Raw genomic sequence first — 18,317 nt, 5'->3', positions numbered from 1 at the left:
CAAGGTTTACATATTTACACCACAGCACGTTTCAGCTAAATCACCTCCAACTTAGTTTCTCAGCGTGAAGAGGGAAGAGTGTACTATCAAATGGACACGGATGGAATATCGATTTCCAAAAGTGATGAGCATCCATGCCATAGTGTTATATTTAAGACATGCTGACACACACTAGACCTAACAACTATATGTAAAACTACTGAATGAACAAAACAAACCCAATAACTGCTAAAAGCGTTCATCTAAGCATTTCCATGACCAAACCTACAAATTATTAAATGTGATAGAATGGTTTAAGAAAAGAGACATAATGCTTCCTTCCTATTTCAGTTCATTTTACTTACAACATCTTTTCGTATTGTATCAAGTTCATCAGGGGTTTTCGCAGAAAACTTTTCTTCATAGTACCTTTCTTTCCACCCCGGCTCTCCCAATTTTACCTGATAACATGGGAAACCATATCACAGCTTAGAAACACTCATTAGCGCTAGCAGTCAAAAAGAACAAGAGTTTAATGCAGATACAATACCCACTTCTTAAGAGGACTGAATTTAATAAAGATAAAGATCATATAATGATTTCAGATAATAAAGCAATCAGCATGGATCTGCAAATTTAGACCTTGTCTTCTTCGGGATTGTCAGAGTTAAAGAGGTCGCTCTTCTCACGAAGCAAATCCTTAAGCTTTATTTTCAATTCGTCTTTGTTATCACGTATCTAACAACCAAGAGCAAAAAAAAAATAAAGAAAAAGCGGTTAACAATATAAACAACAAATAAAACCCTTAAAGACCTATCTGTTAACCAGTAAAGGATAAATAAAATATGGGCAAGAGATCACTGTCTGGTCGTGTAGTGCATGCACCACGCAGAGGCCAGTGTGAGCGCACGAAGGGGCATCAACATAGATGCGAATTCTGATTTCATGGGGGACAGGGCGGTACTTTCACACGCTCCTGTGTCTGGGAGGAGGAGCCATGCGATCAGGTAGCACTCTTTTTCCCATAAAATATTAAAACATTATCCTCACTGTCAGTAGAACTAGTTCCAAAAAGAAGCTTACAGAATGACAGATTCAATCACAATTATATCAAAGTATCCCTCTACTAGAAAGAAGACATACTTCTACTTCTTCTTCAAGACTATTTTCAGCCTCAACAATTGCAGCACCAATGGATGACCCTGAAGACAAGCGTGCAACTTTCTGGGCTCGAAAATGAATATCTTTTCTGTCAGGCACTCCAGATTTGCTCTTAATGTCAAGTGGCGACAGACCCATGTCAGCTTGACCGTGTTGGTGTCCATTTCTGATAGATACTGAATTGCCTGAACTGTGTCTAGATCCTGTTTGTTGATATGGTGAAGGCAAAGAAGAAGAAGCAAGACGAGAACCATGAAAACGAGCAACTGGTACTAGAGAATCAGGTCGAAGCTGAGGTTCAGCGTCATCTCCTCTTTTTACTTGTGCCTTTTCACGCTTAATTCTTTCTGCCTGCCGCTGAAAAGTCAACCAGAAACTTAATCAAATTTAAGAATCTGCAGATCAGACGTTAGATACTAGAATCAGACCTTGAAAAGATGTTATTATCCTGTGTTATCAAGAACAGATGCAAACAAGAAGTCCAGAATCATATCAGAGGCAGCAGTAGAATAATAGCAGTAGTAGCTACATACCAACAAACTCTAGAACAAAGATATAAACAATCAACATTGAGACCCTAGATCAAAATCCAACATCGTTTATGCTGATAACTCCTATGGGTCATAACGAGGATGTAAATTATGGTATATCTTTTAGTCCTTAGTATTACGCCTCCTCCCCCACCCCAACTGAGAGAGAGAGTAACATCCTCTTAGAGAGAGAAAGAAAGGAAAAGGGGGGGGGGAAAGAAATGGTGCCATCAAAAAGTTAATTTGCTCAAGCCATCTGTTTGCTGATAAAACCCGCCTCATTAGGGTTCTACATAGCTGTAAGCGATGGAGCTAACCTGATGTAAGCGAGCTCTTTTCTGGAATATTTTATCTTCATAGGATCCCACTGCCTGGATGAAATGCTCTACCCTGTTCAAATTTGGCTAGAACAGGAGGAAAGATAGCTCAGAATAAGAATTAAGCATGCCATGGAAGGGACAAAAAATGACAAAACATAGATGTGGCCACCATAAGCAGGCCTGCTTATGGCAGGTATAAACAAATCCAACTAGAACATACATGATCAAATCAATACCTTGCTTGATTCAGTCAAATAGCCATCCATTGCCCGAAACTCCTTTTTGTACACAGCGATTAGTAAGTTGATTGCACCCTAAATACAAGAGGAAGAGGAAGCTTTATCAAAACTTTCCCTAAGAAATTATGCTCATCAAACTTTCTCATTGAAAAAGAAACATGGAAATATTTTTTGCCACATGACCATGTTTTTCGGAATACTTTTTATTCTCTTTATACTCTTAACAGGAAAATGCCACATCCACTCAAATTCATTAGATAAGTAACTGTGGGGATGTCAAATCAAACCTCGCGAATCTCCAACGTGGGCATATGAGGCAGAAAATCATTACCGACAAAGAAACACATGAATATAAAATCATCCACAATGCACTCAAAATCAATCTCAAATGGAGGGTTGGGAATCCGCATTTCATATTCCAAGTACTCTCGAAGAGTCCAAATGTTGAGAAACTGCAGAATTAGAGATGAAAGGTGAATAAAATTTAAAAGGGGAGGGGGGATAAATTGAACAAACATGCAGAAAACATCATCCTATTCCTATGCCCTACAAAGACTTAAAGCAAGGTATGAATCCAAATCTACCTGGTAAGGCTTTTTGGCCACAGAAGCCCCTTCACCTTTCTCATCAAACTCTCCTGACTTTCTCTTTGCCTTTCCTTCACAATTAGCTGCTAAATGGCCCATTTGTCCACATAGGAAGCATTTGTCTTGTTGTCCAGGAGTAAAAACAATCTGAAAGTTGTCATTTAAAGCAAAACCATTAGCAGTTGACATTGAAAAAGAAAAACAAATGTTCAAACACTTGTACAAATCATAGAAGGAGGTGAATAAAGACATGCACATTTCCACATATAATTAGTTATCAATAATGTAAAAATTTTGCAAAGGCAATAAATAAGATGCAATGCAAATATATGTTGATGACACCATGGGATTGGATTATCTAAAGAAGACTTTCCCTTACAAGCATCAAGTGGAAAGTTAATGAGGTTGACAAACCCTACCAATGGGTGTTAGGCTGCAACTCAATAGACAGGAACACCATAGCTACTCAAAAACCAGAATTAACGAAATTTAATAACTCAAAATCCAAAGGTCTGATCACCCTCAAATTCTGGTCGAATGGAGGTCTGATGGGATGGAATGAATCCCCAAAATATGACAGAAATTTGGTGGTTAGATTAGGCTATGCGGAATATGTTTCAGAAATATAAAGTCAAACACCAAAAAATTCAGTAACTTCAGTAACTTTCAATCCAATGGTTAGATCAGAACCAAACTTGGACTGTATGTTCTTACGAACTGAGGAACAAACCCCTCCAAATATCAAGTCCAATTCAAGGGCTAAATGTCTGTAACAAAATCAGATATTGCCAACCAGAATCTGAGATGAAGAAAGACGAGAGAAGGCCAGAGAACACGATGGAAAATAGGGGAGAAAATCCTACGCCATGATAGAATTCAAAATTATTCCTTTCGTGGTCTAGCCCCACAATATATATTATATTTAGGAAACCTACTAAGAGTTATAAGTACAAATAAAGACAGAGATAACTTAAAGTAACTAACACTGAATCAATGACTTAAAGAAACACAATAACTCTCAACATCAAACACTCCCCCTCACGATACACCTTAACAATGTCGTTTGGTGTGGACTTCTAGATGCAACAGGAAAACACCAAAAACAGGGGTGCCGCTACTTACGAAAACGGCAAACAACTGAGTTAAAAAAAAATCCAGAATACTTCCCAATGAATAGGCTGATGAACACTTAGTAATAGGTTGATGAATCCCACAAAAGAAAGGAATTAAGTAATAAGAGCTGTACTTACTTGCAACCGTAGAAAGAAGAAGAATAAAGAAAAGGGATGTGATCAGATTTCCACCTGATCTTGACCAGATTCCCTCCAGTTGATCTCAGAGTCCCACTGAGGTGGCTGCTGCCCCTCACAGCTCCATATACCAAAAAGCCAATATCTTTATTCATAAAAACCGCGGTGGCTCCAAGAGCTTACATGTTTAAATAGAAACTTAACAGATTGAATCATATTGGCCACATGAATGACTATTAGCAAATAGAAAACAAGTCTATACCCAATAGTACGTAGAGTAAACAAAACATATCCTACACTAGATGTAGGTGTAGTCCTATAACAACTAGGAAACCCAATTAAACTTGGCTTGGAACTTAGTACTGGTGTTCCAACCTTACAAACAACCCATTAAAATTAAAAAATACCCAATAACAGAGACACCATGACCTGGTTGTTGTGTGAACTAGAACACGTCAACTGAGTCAACTCACTGAGTTGCTGGCTCAGTTGTTAACCGAGTTGATAACTCGGTGACTTAAATCCTTTCTCCTTCATTGACACTTTAAAAAGTACCTATCCTGCTGCTGATCTGCATCAAAATTATTCATTAAATTTCCGTGAGATCTTGACAAATGTGTCAATTTCTTTAACAGCACCAATCTATCCACTAGAAATCTTACAACAACTGCTATGAGAGAGATCTTTATGACTAGTGTCTGCAGGTTGTCTCCTTCGATAAACTTCTCCAAGAAAAATGCATGCACTAAGAAAATTGAGTGAATTCTCGTATTTCCAAGAATCTGTGGGATTCATTAATAACATAGAAGATGAACATTGCCAACTTGGACTATCTATTCTCCATTCAATTCCTCTATGACTCTTTGGAGGAATCAAAGGAAAAAAGATCATCTAAGATTAGTCATTTCCAGGTCTATCTTGTAGATTAGGGTATTATTCACCAAACTAGTTGCATTGATACTCCTACACAGAATGGGGTGGCAGAAAGGAAGAACCGGCACTTGTTGGAACTTGGAAGTAGTCCGTTCTCTCATGTTTGCCATGAATGTCCCTGCTCAGTACTAGAGTGATGCTATTCTTACAGCTGCCTACCTCATTAATCGCATGCTTACTTAGGTATTGGACTTTCAATCTCCTCTTGATGTCTTGCTAGGTTCTGCATCGTTTATTGTGCCACCTAAGGTGTTTGGATGTGTATGTTTCACTCGGAATCATCATTTGCCTAGTAAGCTGGATCCTCAGGGGTTTAAGTGCATCTTTCTTGGTTACTTCGCCACTCAAAAAGGGTATAAATACTATTATCCCCCTACTAGGCGTGTATTTGTTACTATGGATGTGATTTTTCAAGAATCTGTGACCTATTATCCTTCCTTGGCACCTCTTCAGGAGAAGTCTAGTATTGGTGAAGATGTGCCTCCATTACCATTGAGTTCTCTTGATAGTCCCGTGGATGTTGAGATGGAAGATACTTTAATTCAGGGGGAGTTACGGTCAGAGTCTACACAGCCACAACATCAACCGGCTCTACGGGGTTATTCTTGGAAACAACAGGTTGATACCACCATTCTGCCTCCTCTTGCACCAACTCTACCTAGCCAAACGCCATCTCCTGATCTAAGTTCTACTCCATCTGGTAATACTCTTCCTACTGCTAGTCTCACTGATCCGTCTCTTGATTTACCCATTGCACTTCGAAAAGGAGTAAGATCTTGATGCAGAAGCCGAAACCATGATTAATTTGGCTGTTCTTTGATTTTTCGTTGGAGCCTTTTTATTTGTTTGTTCTTTTAGCCTAGGGTTAAAACAGTCTTTTTCATGGTTTATCTTCTTAGTTCCCCTCCACGATTTTAGAGGGATTATTATTTTATTTTATTTGTTTTAGTTGTTTACACTTATACTCCTATTTAGAGTATAAGTCTATTCTATGTTTTATAATTAGGATTCAGATTAGGAATCCCAACTCCTAATCTGATTAGGATTGCTTTAGATTGATTATTTGTAAGGCCTTTAGGCCCCCCTTTATTATTATAAATAGTAGAATCGTGGGATGCTCCCCCACCTATTATGTTTGAAATTTTGTTTCTTCTTACTGCTGCCGCCATGACTGCTGCTGCTTCTCTGTCTTGTGTGTCATATCAATACCCCTTGTGAGTAATATCAAGGGCTAGGGCTGGAGTAATCCGGCGACTCCTTGCATCTTGCAGATCGGGAGGTTCGTCTTCTTCTTCCTTCAAGTTCTTCAAGGTTGCTGCTGCTGAAATTCTGCAATTCCAGTAAGAGTTACAATTTCCTGCAACTTTATCATCTCTTCTTCTTACTTCCATCTAACCTAATCGACTTCCCCAAACCCTAGCTTCATCTACATTCATCACAGCCCTATTCCCTCATCAGATTACACTCAAAACCTAACCACAGGTCCATCACAGTAACCCTCCCACTCGATCTCAGTTGCAGCCTCACCTATCCACTACAAACCCTAAATCCCTCCCTCACCATAAAAACCCAGAAACCCTAAGATCTGCCTAGACCTAACCAGCCATCAAAACCCCACCAAAGTCCAGCCGAACCACCCCCTCCCTGCTAGGAAAACTCGACCTAAAGCCCAGCCCCTAAATCTGCTCCCAAACCCTAGTTTCAGCTTAGATCCTAAATCTGAAAACCCAAAACCCTAACCCTAATATTTCTGAATTTTTATTTCTTATTCAAACCTCATTAAAACCTATTCTAATAGACTCCTAAAATTCTGCAGACCATTACCCAATAAAACCCTAACTCAATCTCCCATTCCTAACCCTAATTTTGCCCTAGTTACCCTAAACTGCCCATTCGGCCAACCCTAAAACAGAACCTGGTCCTAAGTGAGATTTATTTCACCTAGGCTACATCAAATTGGTATCAGAGCCATGGCTGAACATGGCAGCCCTGCTATGGATCCCACACGACCACCCCAAACTGATTCCCTTGCTGCAATCATGGCTATGCTACAGAAGATCTCAACAGACCAGCAAGTTCTTGGTGATCGAATGACAACAATAGAACAAAGGCAAGTTGTGCCTCTTGTAAGCAACCCTCTATATGTAGAGGAAGACAGATTCCAAGTTCATTCTGAAGTACATGGAACTCGGGAAGGGATGAATATCATAGAAGTCATCCCCAGGCGTCACGGGGACCACAGAGATCGTCTAGACATGACCGAGACTACGAGGGATCGACGTAGGTATGACAGAGATGACTACAGAGAAGACAGGGGACAGAACTACTGAAGCACCTCGAAGACCTAACTTTGAGGAATATTTGAGGTCCTACTTCACTGGAGATGAAGCTACTAACCGGCGGTTCGATACATAGAAGGTCAAGCTAGAATTGAAAGACTATGATGGGCATGGTGATCCACAAAAATTCTATGACTGGCTTGCTGCCCTAGATGACTACTTTGACTGGTATGATTTGCCTGAAGACCGAAAGATGAGACTGGCACGCACTAAACTAATTGGTTCTGCTCGAGAATGGTGGCACAAGGCAGAGCGGGACATGGAACGTGAAGGTAAAGCACCTACCAACTGGGAGGATATGAAGTATGATTTGAAAGAGAAGTACTTACCAAGACACTACACCGCTCAGATGCAAGATCAATTCAACTCCCTTCGTCAAGGGAACATGACTGTATCCGAGTACATGCAAAAGTTTGACTCTCTCTCATCTTGCACTAACACAATAGAAAGTGCTACTCAGATGTTGTCCCGATTCCGGTTGGGATTGAGATCTGACATCCTCAGGGCTATTGGCATTGTGGATGTTCTGGACGTCAAGGATTGTTTTGAGAAGGCATTGAAGGCTGAAGAACTATTGGTTGGGAATAGGGGATTTGATTCTTCCACTGAGGGTACTGTCAAAACTTTTTCAGCATTCAAGTCTACTACCACTAGTCACAATCGAACTGGAAATTCTACTGCTGGTCCTACTCGATCAGGTTACTCCGCTGGTAGTTCTTCCCGTCCTCCACGTGCTGATTATAAAGGTAAAGCTCCCATGGACAGCAATGAACCCCACAAGTGTTTCCATTGCAATGAACTTGGGCACTATGCCAAAGATTGCCCACAAAAGCATAGACCTGTTAATGTGGCTGCCAAGGCAGAGGAAACCTCTGAAGAGCACGATGAGCATGGCATATATGCACTACCCCCGATAGTGATGAAGACTTAGACCGTCACCTTGAAGATCTAGATGGTGGTGCTCAAGGTGTCCATACAATTGCTCCAGTTCTCATGGATGATGTGGTTGATTGTGACAAGGTAATTGGGAACATTTCACAAGGAGACAGTATCAAGCAAGTTGCTGTTCTTGAAGAGGTGGGGCTGAATGAGAAGGTTATAAATATTGAAGACCCTTTGGAGGTTGAACACATTGATTTTGTGATGCCCCCTTGGTTCTTCGAAGAGAAGGCCCCACGACTTGAAGACCATATTCCCACTGTTATAACTTCAACAGAATTCTGCCAGGGAAGTGTTGAAGCTGCTGCCCACATGTTACTTCCTCCTCCTCATCACAAGGTTCGTGGACGAGTTTCTTCACACAAGCATGGTACGTGGACTCCCATTCATGAAGTCAACAAGCTCAGCCCCAAGTTGCCAGAGCATTGCATGGATTTCACCCATTCATCGGAGATGAATGTTTCTAAGTCGGGGAGAGTTGATGTAGAAGCCGAAACCATGATTAATTTGGCTGTTCTTTGATTTTTCGTTGGAGCCTTTTTATTTGTTTGTTCTTTTAACCTAGGGTTAAAACAGTCTTTTTCATGGTTTATCTTCTTAGTTCTCCTCCACGATTTTAGAGGGATTAGTATTTTATTTTATTTGTTTCAGTTGTTTACACTTATACTCCTATTTAGAGTATAAGTCTATTCTATGTTTTATAATTAGGATTCGATTAGGAATCCCAACTCCTAATCTGATTAGGATTGCTTTAGATTGATTATTTGTAAGGCCTTTAGGCCCCTTTATTATTATAAATAGTAGAATCGTGGGAGGCTCCCCACCTATTATGTTTGAAATTTTGTTTCTTCTTGCTTGCTGCGCCATGATCTTGCTGCTTTCTCTGTCTTGTGTGTCATATCAATACCCCTTGTGAGTAATATCAAGGGCTAGGGCTGGAGTAATCCGGCGACTCCTTGCATCTTGCGGATCGGGAGGTTCGTCTTCTTCTTCCTTCAAGTTCTTCAAGGTTGCTGCTGCTGAAATTCTGCAATTCCAGGTAAGAGTTACAATTTCCTGCAACTTTCTCATCTCTTCTTCTTACTTCCATCTAACCTAATCGACTTCCCCAAACCCTAGCTTCATCTACATTCATCACAGCCCTATTCCCTCATCGATTACACTCAAAACCTAACCACAGGTCCATCACAGTAACCCTCCCACTCGATCTCAGTTGCAGCCTCACCTATCCACTACAAACCCTAAATCCCTCCCTCACCATAAAAACCCAGAAACCCTAAGATCTGCCTAGACCTAACCAGCCATCAAAACCCCACCAAAGTCCAGCCGAACCACCCCCTCCCTGCTAGGAAAACTCGACCTAAAGCCCAGCCCCTAAATCTGCTCCCAAACCCTAGTTTCAGCTTAGATCCTAAATCTGAAAACCCAAAACCCTAACCCTAATATTTCTGAATTTTTATTTCTTATTCAAACCTCATTAAAACCTATTCTAATAGACTCCTAAAATTCTGCAGACCATTACCCAATAAAACCCTAACTCAATCTCCCATTCCTAACCCTAATTTTGCCCTAGTTACCCTAAACTGCCCATTCGGCCAACCCTAAAACAGAACCTGGTCCTAAGTGAGATTTATTTCACCTAGGCTACATCAGATCTTACACTCAACATCCCATATCTCATATTGTGTCTTATGACTCTCATTCTTCTTCCTATCGTGTGTTTGTATCCTCCTTGTCTTTTGTATATGTTCCTCAGAGTTGGCAAGAGGCACTTGTAGATCCTCGATGGAAAGAGATTATGCTTGAAGAGATGAACGCACTTGGGAAAAATGATACCTGGGAGTTGGTGGCTCTTCCTCCAAATAAGAGACCTATGAGTTGTAAGTGGGTATTTACAGTGAAACAGAATAAGGATGGCACTATGGATAGATACAAGGCCAGGCTGGTAGCCAGAGGATTTACATAGACTTATGAGATTGACTACCAGGAGACGTTTGCTCTTGTGGCAAAAATGAATACCATTAGAGTCATTCTTTCTTGCGTAGATAACTTGGGGTGGGATTGCAACAGCTTGATGTGAAGAATGTGTTCCTCCACGATGAGCTTGAAGAAGAGGTATATATGGAAATACGGCCTAGTTTCTCTTGCCAGAAGACATGGGGCAAAGTCTGCAAATTGAAGCTGGCATTATAGGGGCTGAAACAATCACCTAGAGCTTGGTTTGGCAGATTTCATAAACATTTGGTGCCATTTGGCTATACATAGAGTAATGCTGATTATACTGTGTTCATCAAACAATCAGGTGATAAGATCACAGTTTTGATCGTGTATGTTGATGATATTGTGGTTACTGGTAGTGATTTTGAAGAGGTAACCCTGTTGAAGGCCTACTTGGGCAAAGATTTTGAAATTAAAGATCTGGAGAAGTAACATTACTTTCTTGGTATTGAAGTTGCTCGTTCTAGTTAAGGAATTTTCCTACCCCAAAGAAAGTACACCCTTGATCTTCTCTCTGAAATGGGAATGCTCAGATGTCGTCCTACTGATACTCCTCTTGATGCTAATACTCATCTCACGGGCGAAATGGTGAACCAGTAGACAAAGGTCAATATCAGAGGTTGGTAAGGAAATTGATATATATTTCACACACTCAGCCTGACATTGCTTGTGTTGTTAGCTTAGCCAGCCAATATATGCATGATGCCTATTCTACTCACTTGGAAGTTGTCTTCCGGATTCTTTCGTTACTTAAAGTCTGCACCGGGGAAAGGTGTATTGTATTCCTCTCATGATCATCTACGTATTAAGGCTTTTACTGTTGTTGATTGGGCAGGCTCTCCTGATGATCGTAGATCTAATTCTGTTTACTGCACATTTGTGGGAGGAAACCTTGTTACTTGGCAAAGTAAGAAACAAGCAGGTGTTGCTAGATCCAGTGCCGAAGCTGAGTTTCGCGTCATGGTTCAAGGTATTTGTGAACTACTATGGCTACAAGGTATTCTACGGGATTTATGTGTGCTTGTAACATTACCTATAATGCTATATTGTAATAGCAAGTCAGCAATCAGCATTGCAGATAACCCTATGCAGCATGATCAGACAAAACATGTTGAAATTGATCGTCACTTCATCTAAGAAAAGCTAGATCAAGGCATTGTCTGTGTTCCGTTTGATAAGTCTGGAGATCAGTTAGCTGATGTGTTTACTAAAGGTCTAGGTTATGAGCTGTTTCATTTGATTGTATACAAGTTAGGCATGTGTGATATCTATGCACCAACTTGAGGGGGAGTGTTGAAATATGGGTATAAGAGTAATCCTGGCATTTAATCTTATTAAAATGTTCTAGGTTTGTCTACATCTATTATAAATAACGGAGGCAGTGGTCATACTAACACAAGCCATAATTTTCCCAATGATTTCCATCAAAAACAAATGGAACCTTAGAAAACTATCAGAGTATCATATAAATTTACTGATCCAAGTCCCAAAATCTACTTTTTGAATTTGCCAAGACTGTTCACTCTTGGATAATTCAAACACCCACATTCATATCTCCACACAAACACATCCATATTCATGTACAATTATAAAAACAACCAGAGTTCAAGCATCAATGCACTGACCTCTCTTAATATTGAGAAATGCACTTCATGCGTAGCCAGAGCCAACATGATCAAATCTGCATCCTGTAAAGCAACATCCCAAATTTATCAAGATCATGCCCAGCAAATCAAAATAAAGACATGAAAGCACATATGCGTATTTACTGAAGGAAAACCCATACCAAACCATAGAGGCAGTGGCGTGTATTTGGATCATAACCAGGAAGATTTCTTTGAAGGCGGATGTATGACATAATTTTGTGTTCCCCTTCACCAGGAACATTTGCATCAGAAATGATAACCTTCAAAAGAATCAATTAATAAGCAAAAGCCAGGATAATTTTTGTTAACAATTGCAAAAGAAGAACCAAAACATACAAACAAGTAAAGTATTGGAGGAAGATGAGCAAAACAAGGAGGAAACAAAGTATTGGAGGAACATTTTCATCAGAAAGAAAAACATCAAAGCAAAAGCCACGATAGTTTCATAAACTTGCAAAAGAAGAACCAAAAGATACAACAAGCAAAGTATTGAAGGAAAATAAGATAAATCATAGGAGAAGCTTGGTCTAATCTAATACCTTTATGTCTCTCCATCCAGGGTCATTGTTTAGTCTGAGATGAATGTAGTACTGCAGTGCAATTGACAAAACAGCCATGAATTCAGTCCCAGGAGTAATAACATTGGAATCACAAACTTGTGATTCCTGTTTCGGAGGCAGTTTTCTGCCCTCCTCCTCAAATTCTTGTCGCAACCGCTCTTCTGCTGATGCCTGGAAAGCAGACAGTCACCGTTCACAAATCAGCATTTATTATAACTTAAAACTAAACCAAAAGAAATAAGAAAAGTGAAAATACAAGGAAATTATCTAAATGCACCTACCGCTTCTGCTGCATCTTTGGCAGCTCTGAAACGCCTAGAACGTTGCTGATTCATTTTAGCCCTTGGAGCTACACCATCTACAGTTATTTTCAAATAATTAGCACTGAGAATATTTTCACCATAGAAGTCAGCAGCAATGCAGCATTCAATCACAAAACTCACCGATAGCCATGTAGAGAAGCTTCCTCGGCCGCACCATCACAAAGAGTCTATCAATATAATCAAACATGCACTGGAATACCTCATCAAAAGTCGTAGGAGAAGGCTGAATAAAACAAAATCAATTAGTTGAAACATCAGTGTGTAAACAAATATTAAAAAGCATTGAACAATCAGATTTTTTTTTCTCATCCAATTGGTAAGTCAGGTTACTTCTACAGCATAAAATATAAATCTGCATCCCACATATTGTTTACAACTTCCAACTACAAACAAGGACATATTTATATATGCAGGCAAGCTACAGCAACTGGGGCTCAAGAGGCCAACTGGAAGGTACATACCTCCCCATAGGAGGCCTGGGTTTGTTAGTACTGGATTTGGGCCTCAATTCAAGATATCCAGGCCCGTATAAGCCATAGATTGGCTTATGGGTAAATTATATATTTTTTGGGCTTGTGATTTATGATTACTTTGTAAATGGGCCAATCTTATTAGCTCATATGAGGGACTAGAATGTTCTATACGGGATTTGGTTTAGTCTATGCTTTGTTTAAGTCAGAAGATTTGGTTGCTATTTCAGTTTTTGTCTGAGGAAAGTTTCTAAGCTGGAGGTGAATTAGTTTAGAATGTTAGGGGTTAACAAAACAACAACAACAACAACCCAGCCTTATCCCAACTAAATGGGGTCCGCTACATGGATCCTCATGAAGACATAATAATAATATAAAAGTACAACAAAATGAACACAACAACAACTACTACAAATCAGTCTTATACAAACTAACTAGGGTCGGCTACACGGATCTTTGCCCTCCAATCAGCTCTATTCGACGTCAAACCAGCTCTAATCAGACCATTTCTTATTTTATCCTTCTTCATTTTGCTACTCATACATCTCAACATCCACATCTCCATTACACTTAGCTTATCTATATAATGCTTCTTAACTGCCCAACATTCCACACCATACATCATAGTCGGTCTTATGACCGTCCTATAAAATTTTCTTTTAAGCTTTAAAACAATCCGTCGATCACATCACACTGGATGCACCTCTCCACTTCATCCATCCTACTTTAATCATCTGTGAAACATCATCTTCTATATCACCTTTAATGCAGTCCTAGATTGGTAGGAGACCAACTAGGAGTCAGTAAACCAGGAACTGTTATGAACAGGTGAATTGGCAAGGTCAAAATAGGGTTTTTGGTGAAATTAGGGTTAGGGTTTGGATCGAATGCTATAGGGGCAGGTGTGGAGAGTTTGAACTAAAAAAGGAGGGATTTTGCAGGCTGGTTTGGTCTGGGCAGAATTTAGGTTATGGGAATGTTGTTCAGTGATGGAGGGATGTTGTGGTTTGAATGGGGTAATAGGAAAACAGCTTGGTTCGAGTATTCCAATTGGGCAGGAGAATACTCGATCCAATTATATGAAGGTGTTGTTAGTTGAATGGTTTGTTAAGAATTTTGGGACTTGGGTGGGAAAATTAGGGTTTTGGGGTGGTTTGGAGGATTAGGAGAAGAATGGGTATTGAGGGGATGATTCTAACTTACTGTTGTTGCAAGGGCAGCTCAGTTGGTTAGAGCCTTAGAGGATCTTGAATAATTCTTGAGTCATGATTTTGAAAATTAAAAGAGATCTTCAAAGAACTTGAAGGAGAGCTTCAAAAGAACCACCCAGACTTCACACCGCAAGGTGTCAATCGGATCAAACACCAATCCCACAAGCCTTGATCAAACACAAGACAAAAAAAATTCCAATGTAGAAGAAGAGCAACAAAAGCTTTTATTAATATCCAAATTCGTGTTCAATGTTTGGCCCCCTTACAATCTTATATAAAAAACTCAAAAATAGACCTACACTAAAAAGGAAAGGTCTAACCCAATCCTTAACCTGTTAGGTAACTGAAATAGACTCAAAACAAAGTCCTAATCCAGCCCAACTTAAATACTTAAAAGAAAACTACTAAAATCACTTAAATTGAACCATTGGGTGAACCGGTTCAATTTATGAATAAAAACACCAAAATAAAATAATGTATGGAACTAAAACAACTAATCCCGTATGCAACCTAATTACCCATAGTTTAGACCCATAAAAGTGGCCTATTACATTGAAAACCCATGGGATCAAAGGTCCAACATGTACATAACCCAACCCTAGACTTATTCCTAATAAGAAGCCCAGTTTGGTCATAAATCTGCATCAAATACTCTTCTCTGAAATATCTTGTGACTGGGGGTTTGACATAGTCTGATTCATGTGTCATGTGCTAATGCCAAAAACTAAAATCTATATCCTTTGACGCTGCACTCTTTCAAGGAGTTTATGAGCAGTTATGCTTTCCAGATTTATGGTGGATTTGACTATACCAAAGAATACAGAGGAGGAAATTTGTGCTTGCAGCAGATCCCCATCACAATGGAAGAAGAAAGTTGATGCAGTAGCACTAGCATGGTTGGACCAATACAACCAGGTTTGAGTTCAAATTAGTTTTAGTTTTACAATTGAGTTAGGAGTCTTTTTTTTCCTCTTTTCATTATATGCTGGTATGTATTAATCGATTACATAGAATGGAATGAATGAAGCTTGTTTGCATGAATGTGATTGATGTGAAAGTTTGAAACCAGTGTTGTCTGGTGGTTCCTTCTTTCCTCCAAGGTTGGGTTCTCCTCTCCCGATCGTTTTCCCTTCCAGTCTCTTCCCATCTCAGGTGCAGTCCTTACCTCCTCTTTTATTTTATTCATCCTTTCCTTCTTACATTAATTTCCTTTCTTCCCTATTACCTTTTCAATACACAATACCCTGTTTCAGACAATCTATCAGTCCCTCACATCGTAGGATTGATCTCTTTTAGTTCTTCTCCTTTCCTCCAACTTTTTTTGGGTATTGATTCTATTCCCTATGGCGACCTAAGTCCTAGACTTTCAATCCAAAATCCAAACTAATCTCCCTGCTAAGAAAAACAAGTTGGAACTCAAACCTGGTTCTTCTTCTAATGACAGACCTGGGTTGCAAAATTTTCCTCTGCTTATCCTTCAATCACTGGGACTGTGATTGACTTGAATCAAGAGGCTTTAGAGTCAATTACTTCCTCCTAAAATCTTGGCTTGGCTGGAATCTTGTGTGGAGAGCTGAGATGGGCAAGCTGGTCTCCTTCCGCTGGAATGTGTATTGAGAGGTTGAAGAAAACCTCTCTCATGACATAGCATAAGCCCTTTAACCTTATTTCCAAAATACGCTCATTTTTAAGTATAATTCTGCTTTGTCCTTTTTTTTTTAATGTCTAGTTTCTCCCTCTTCTTTAATTTCCTCCTCTGCCCTTTCCTTCTCTATCTTCCTAAGCAAGCCTTTAATTTCTGGTTATTTACCAGATTGCCACTCCCCCTTATAAGCCTCTAATATTAACTGTTTTACCATTACACTCTTAAATTGAGTTTTCTATTATTCTAGGGCCCACAGAGAACCCAAATAGGGTTTCGGAACCCCGGGATCACATCAGAGGCTGTGTGGGAAAATACTCCTCCTGCTACTGTTCGGTGTGTTAGAAGAGAGAGGCAAAAAAACCTTTTCACAATAACATCTCTCAGGTAGAAAAAGAAGATGAAGTGGGTAACCTCTTCATGGCTAATGTCCTGCCCCTCTTAGAGGGAGTGCAATGCAAGTAATAGATTACACCAGGATTGGGATTTAAAACGTGTATTTTCCTTGAACCCATATCCTTTTACTCCAATACCTAATGACCTTTTTAAAGCATCATCTTCACTCATGTGTGCAATAAAAATGGAAAAATGACAAGCAAAAGGCTACATATCAAAGAGCAGATTTTATACAACTGGAAGCATGACACCAAGCTACTGCTTCAAGCATGCACGAACTAGCCAATGCCTAGTAGATTGAACCAAAATCTAGTTGATGACCTTTTAATTGTACTCTACCAAGCACTCAACAATCAACACCTTCTGACTATTACCTTGCTCAATTGGTGCACATAAAAATGCGAATGAAATATAGTAGACACCATAAGTACACAATAGCACACAAATGAATCGATAACAAACCATGGGCTCACAAACCTGAACCTCACCACAAATACATGAGTAGGTACGAGCAGATTGAAGAGCTAGTTTGAGTTTTTCCACCCCTAAATGAAATAATAAGTCCTAGATCAAGTCCACCAGAAGTCTTCCCATATTCATAGAAATTATTTGTATATTTACAATGATTGAATGACAAAAGCTGAGAAGTTAAGATTTTGAGGTAGTCTCCCCACCACAAAGTCTTGCTATAATCATTTCCTATCGTAATTCTTGATATACTGTACAGGATAAGGCAAAAATATTAATTCAAGGGAGAAAAGAGTTCTACAGTTTTAGCTTGTTCTGAGCCAATAGAGTACGTAAATCCACCAGAACACAAAACTTAGAAATTCAACATAACCTTGACTTAACCCTCACTCTTGGATATGAGATGTTGATTGAGGAAGAATATCATCTAAAATGATCATAAAAACTTGTCTAAGGTGCAGAGTATCCTTGGCAGCTTTCTAATTACATTCAAGAAACCAAGTCACTATTCTTCCTGGTATACAGTTGAACTAGAAGATGGGCAACACTTCAGCAAATCAGTTAATCAGAGAGCCGCCATAGAATCTATACATTTCGATGTTACTTGCATTCTTTTCTTTCATTTCCATTCGGTCCACATTAGGCACCTTGGCTCTCTCGCACCTATCCTATTCCAATAAATTATGGTTAACTTGACAAATTACAGGTTAAATTTCCTAACGTAGCAATATTGGTTAGAATGAACATGCTTTCGATACCAATGATTTGTAGACTCCTACGCGATCTTTTTCTTTATTGCGTGAATTTCGAAATTCACCCCCCCCCCCTACACTTGTTCTGTTTTACAGAATATAAACGATAATTTTTTGCTATTCATCACTTCCAGCCGTACCATGAGATAAGAACAGAAAGAAGTACTCACCACTTTTCTGCAATGAATTACATAAAATCATGGCAATGTAAAAAATAAAAACATATAAATCACAATATTAAAAGAAATTGATGAATGAGTATATAAAGTGGAAGGAGATGGAGAAATGCATACCCGGTCCTCAGGGTGGAAACAGGGGTGAATGATGCCGTTCATGTCAAGATAAAGATTGTCGAATTCGATGTTATTAGGGTTAGGCTTACTAGTGTCGACTGGAATCGTAATGCCATCGATTTCCACTGGTTCTTCTTCGACAACATCCACCACCACCAACGGATATTTCTCTGCTAACCACCTGTAGAACGCTGGAACTCCCATGGTCCACCGCTGTTGAGTTCACGAGCTTCGACTCTTGTGGTCACTTCCAAAAAAAAAAAAAACCAAAATAATCCAAA

General features: G+C 39.5%; 1 protein-coding gene across 3 annotated transcripts in view; it reads right to left on the bottom strand.

Annotated features, from left to right (window-relative positions):
- Positions 1–18,317, bottom strand: part of LOC122660349 (5'-3' exoribonuclease 3) — a 46,088-nt gene extending 27,771 nt beyond the window's left edge. For 2 of the 3 annotated variants that reach the window (XM_043855612.1, XM_043855613.1), the window contains exons 1-13: positions 18,037–18,317; positions 12,925–13,027; positions 12,763–12,839; positions 12,461–12,652; positions 12,062–12,181; positions 11,901–11,963; positions 2,814–2,963; positions 2,517–2,681; positions 2,227–2,304; positions 1,988–2,074; positions 1,123–1,497; positions 622–717; positions 345–440 (exon numbers count right to left, since the gene is read on the bottom strand). In XM_043855612.1, coding sequence (XP_043711547.1) covers positions 345–440; positions 622–717; positions 1,123–1,497; positions 1,988–2,074; positions 2,227–2,304; positions 2,517–2,681; positions 2,814–2,963; positions 11,901–11,963; positions 12,062–12,181; positions 12,461–12,652; positions 12,763–12,839; positions 12,925–13,027; positions 18,037–18,240 — 1,806 coding nt within the window. In that variant the 5' untranslated portion in view covers positions 18,241–18,317. The remainder of the gene's footprint in view (positions 1–344; positions 441–621; positions 718–1,122; positions 1,498–1,987; positions 2,075–2,226; positions 2,305–2,516; positions 2,682–2,813; positions 2,964–11,900; positions 11,964–12,061; positions 12,182–12,460; positions 12,653–12,762; positions 12,840–12,924; positions 13,028–18,036) is intronic. The other variant, XM_043855614.1, reaches the window with a different exon arrangement.

The sequence above is a fragment of the Telopea speciosissima genome, chromosome 4, assembly GCF_018873765.1.
Source record: "Telopea speciosissima isolate NSW1024214 ecotype Mountain lineage chromosome 4, Tspe_v1, whole genome shotgun sequence".
Lineage (NCBI taxonomy): Eukaryota > Viridiplantae > Streptophyta > Magnoliopsida > Proteales > Proteaceae > Telopea > Telopea speciosissima.
The sequence above is the reverse complement of the archived record's forward strand: the minus strand, read 5'-3'. Positions and strand labels throughout refer to the sequence as shown.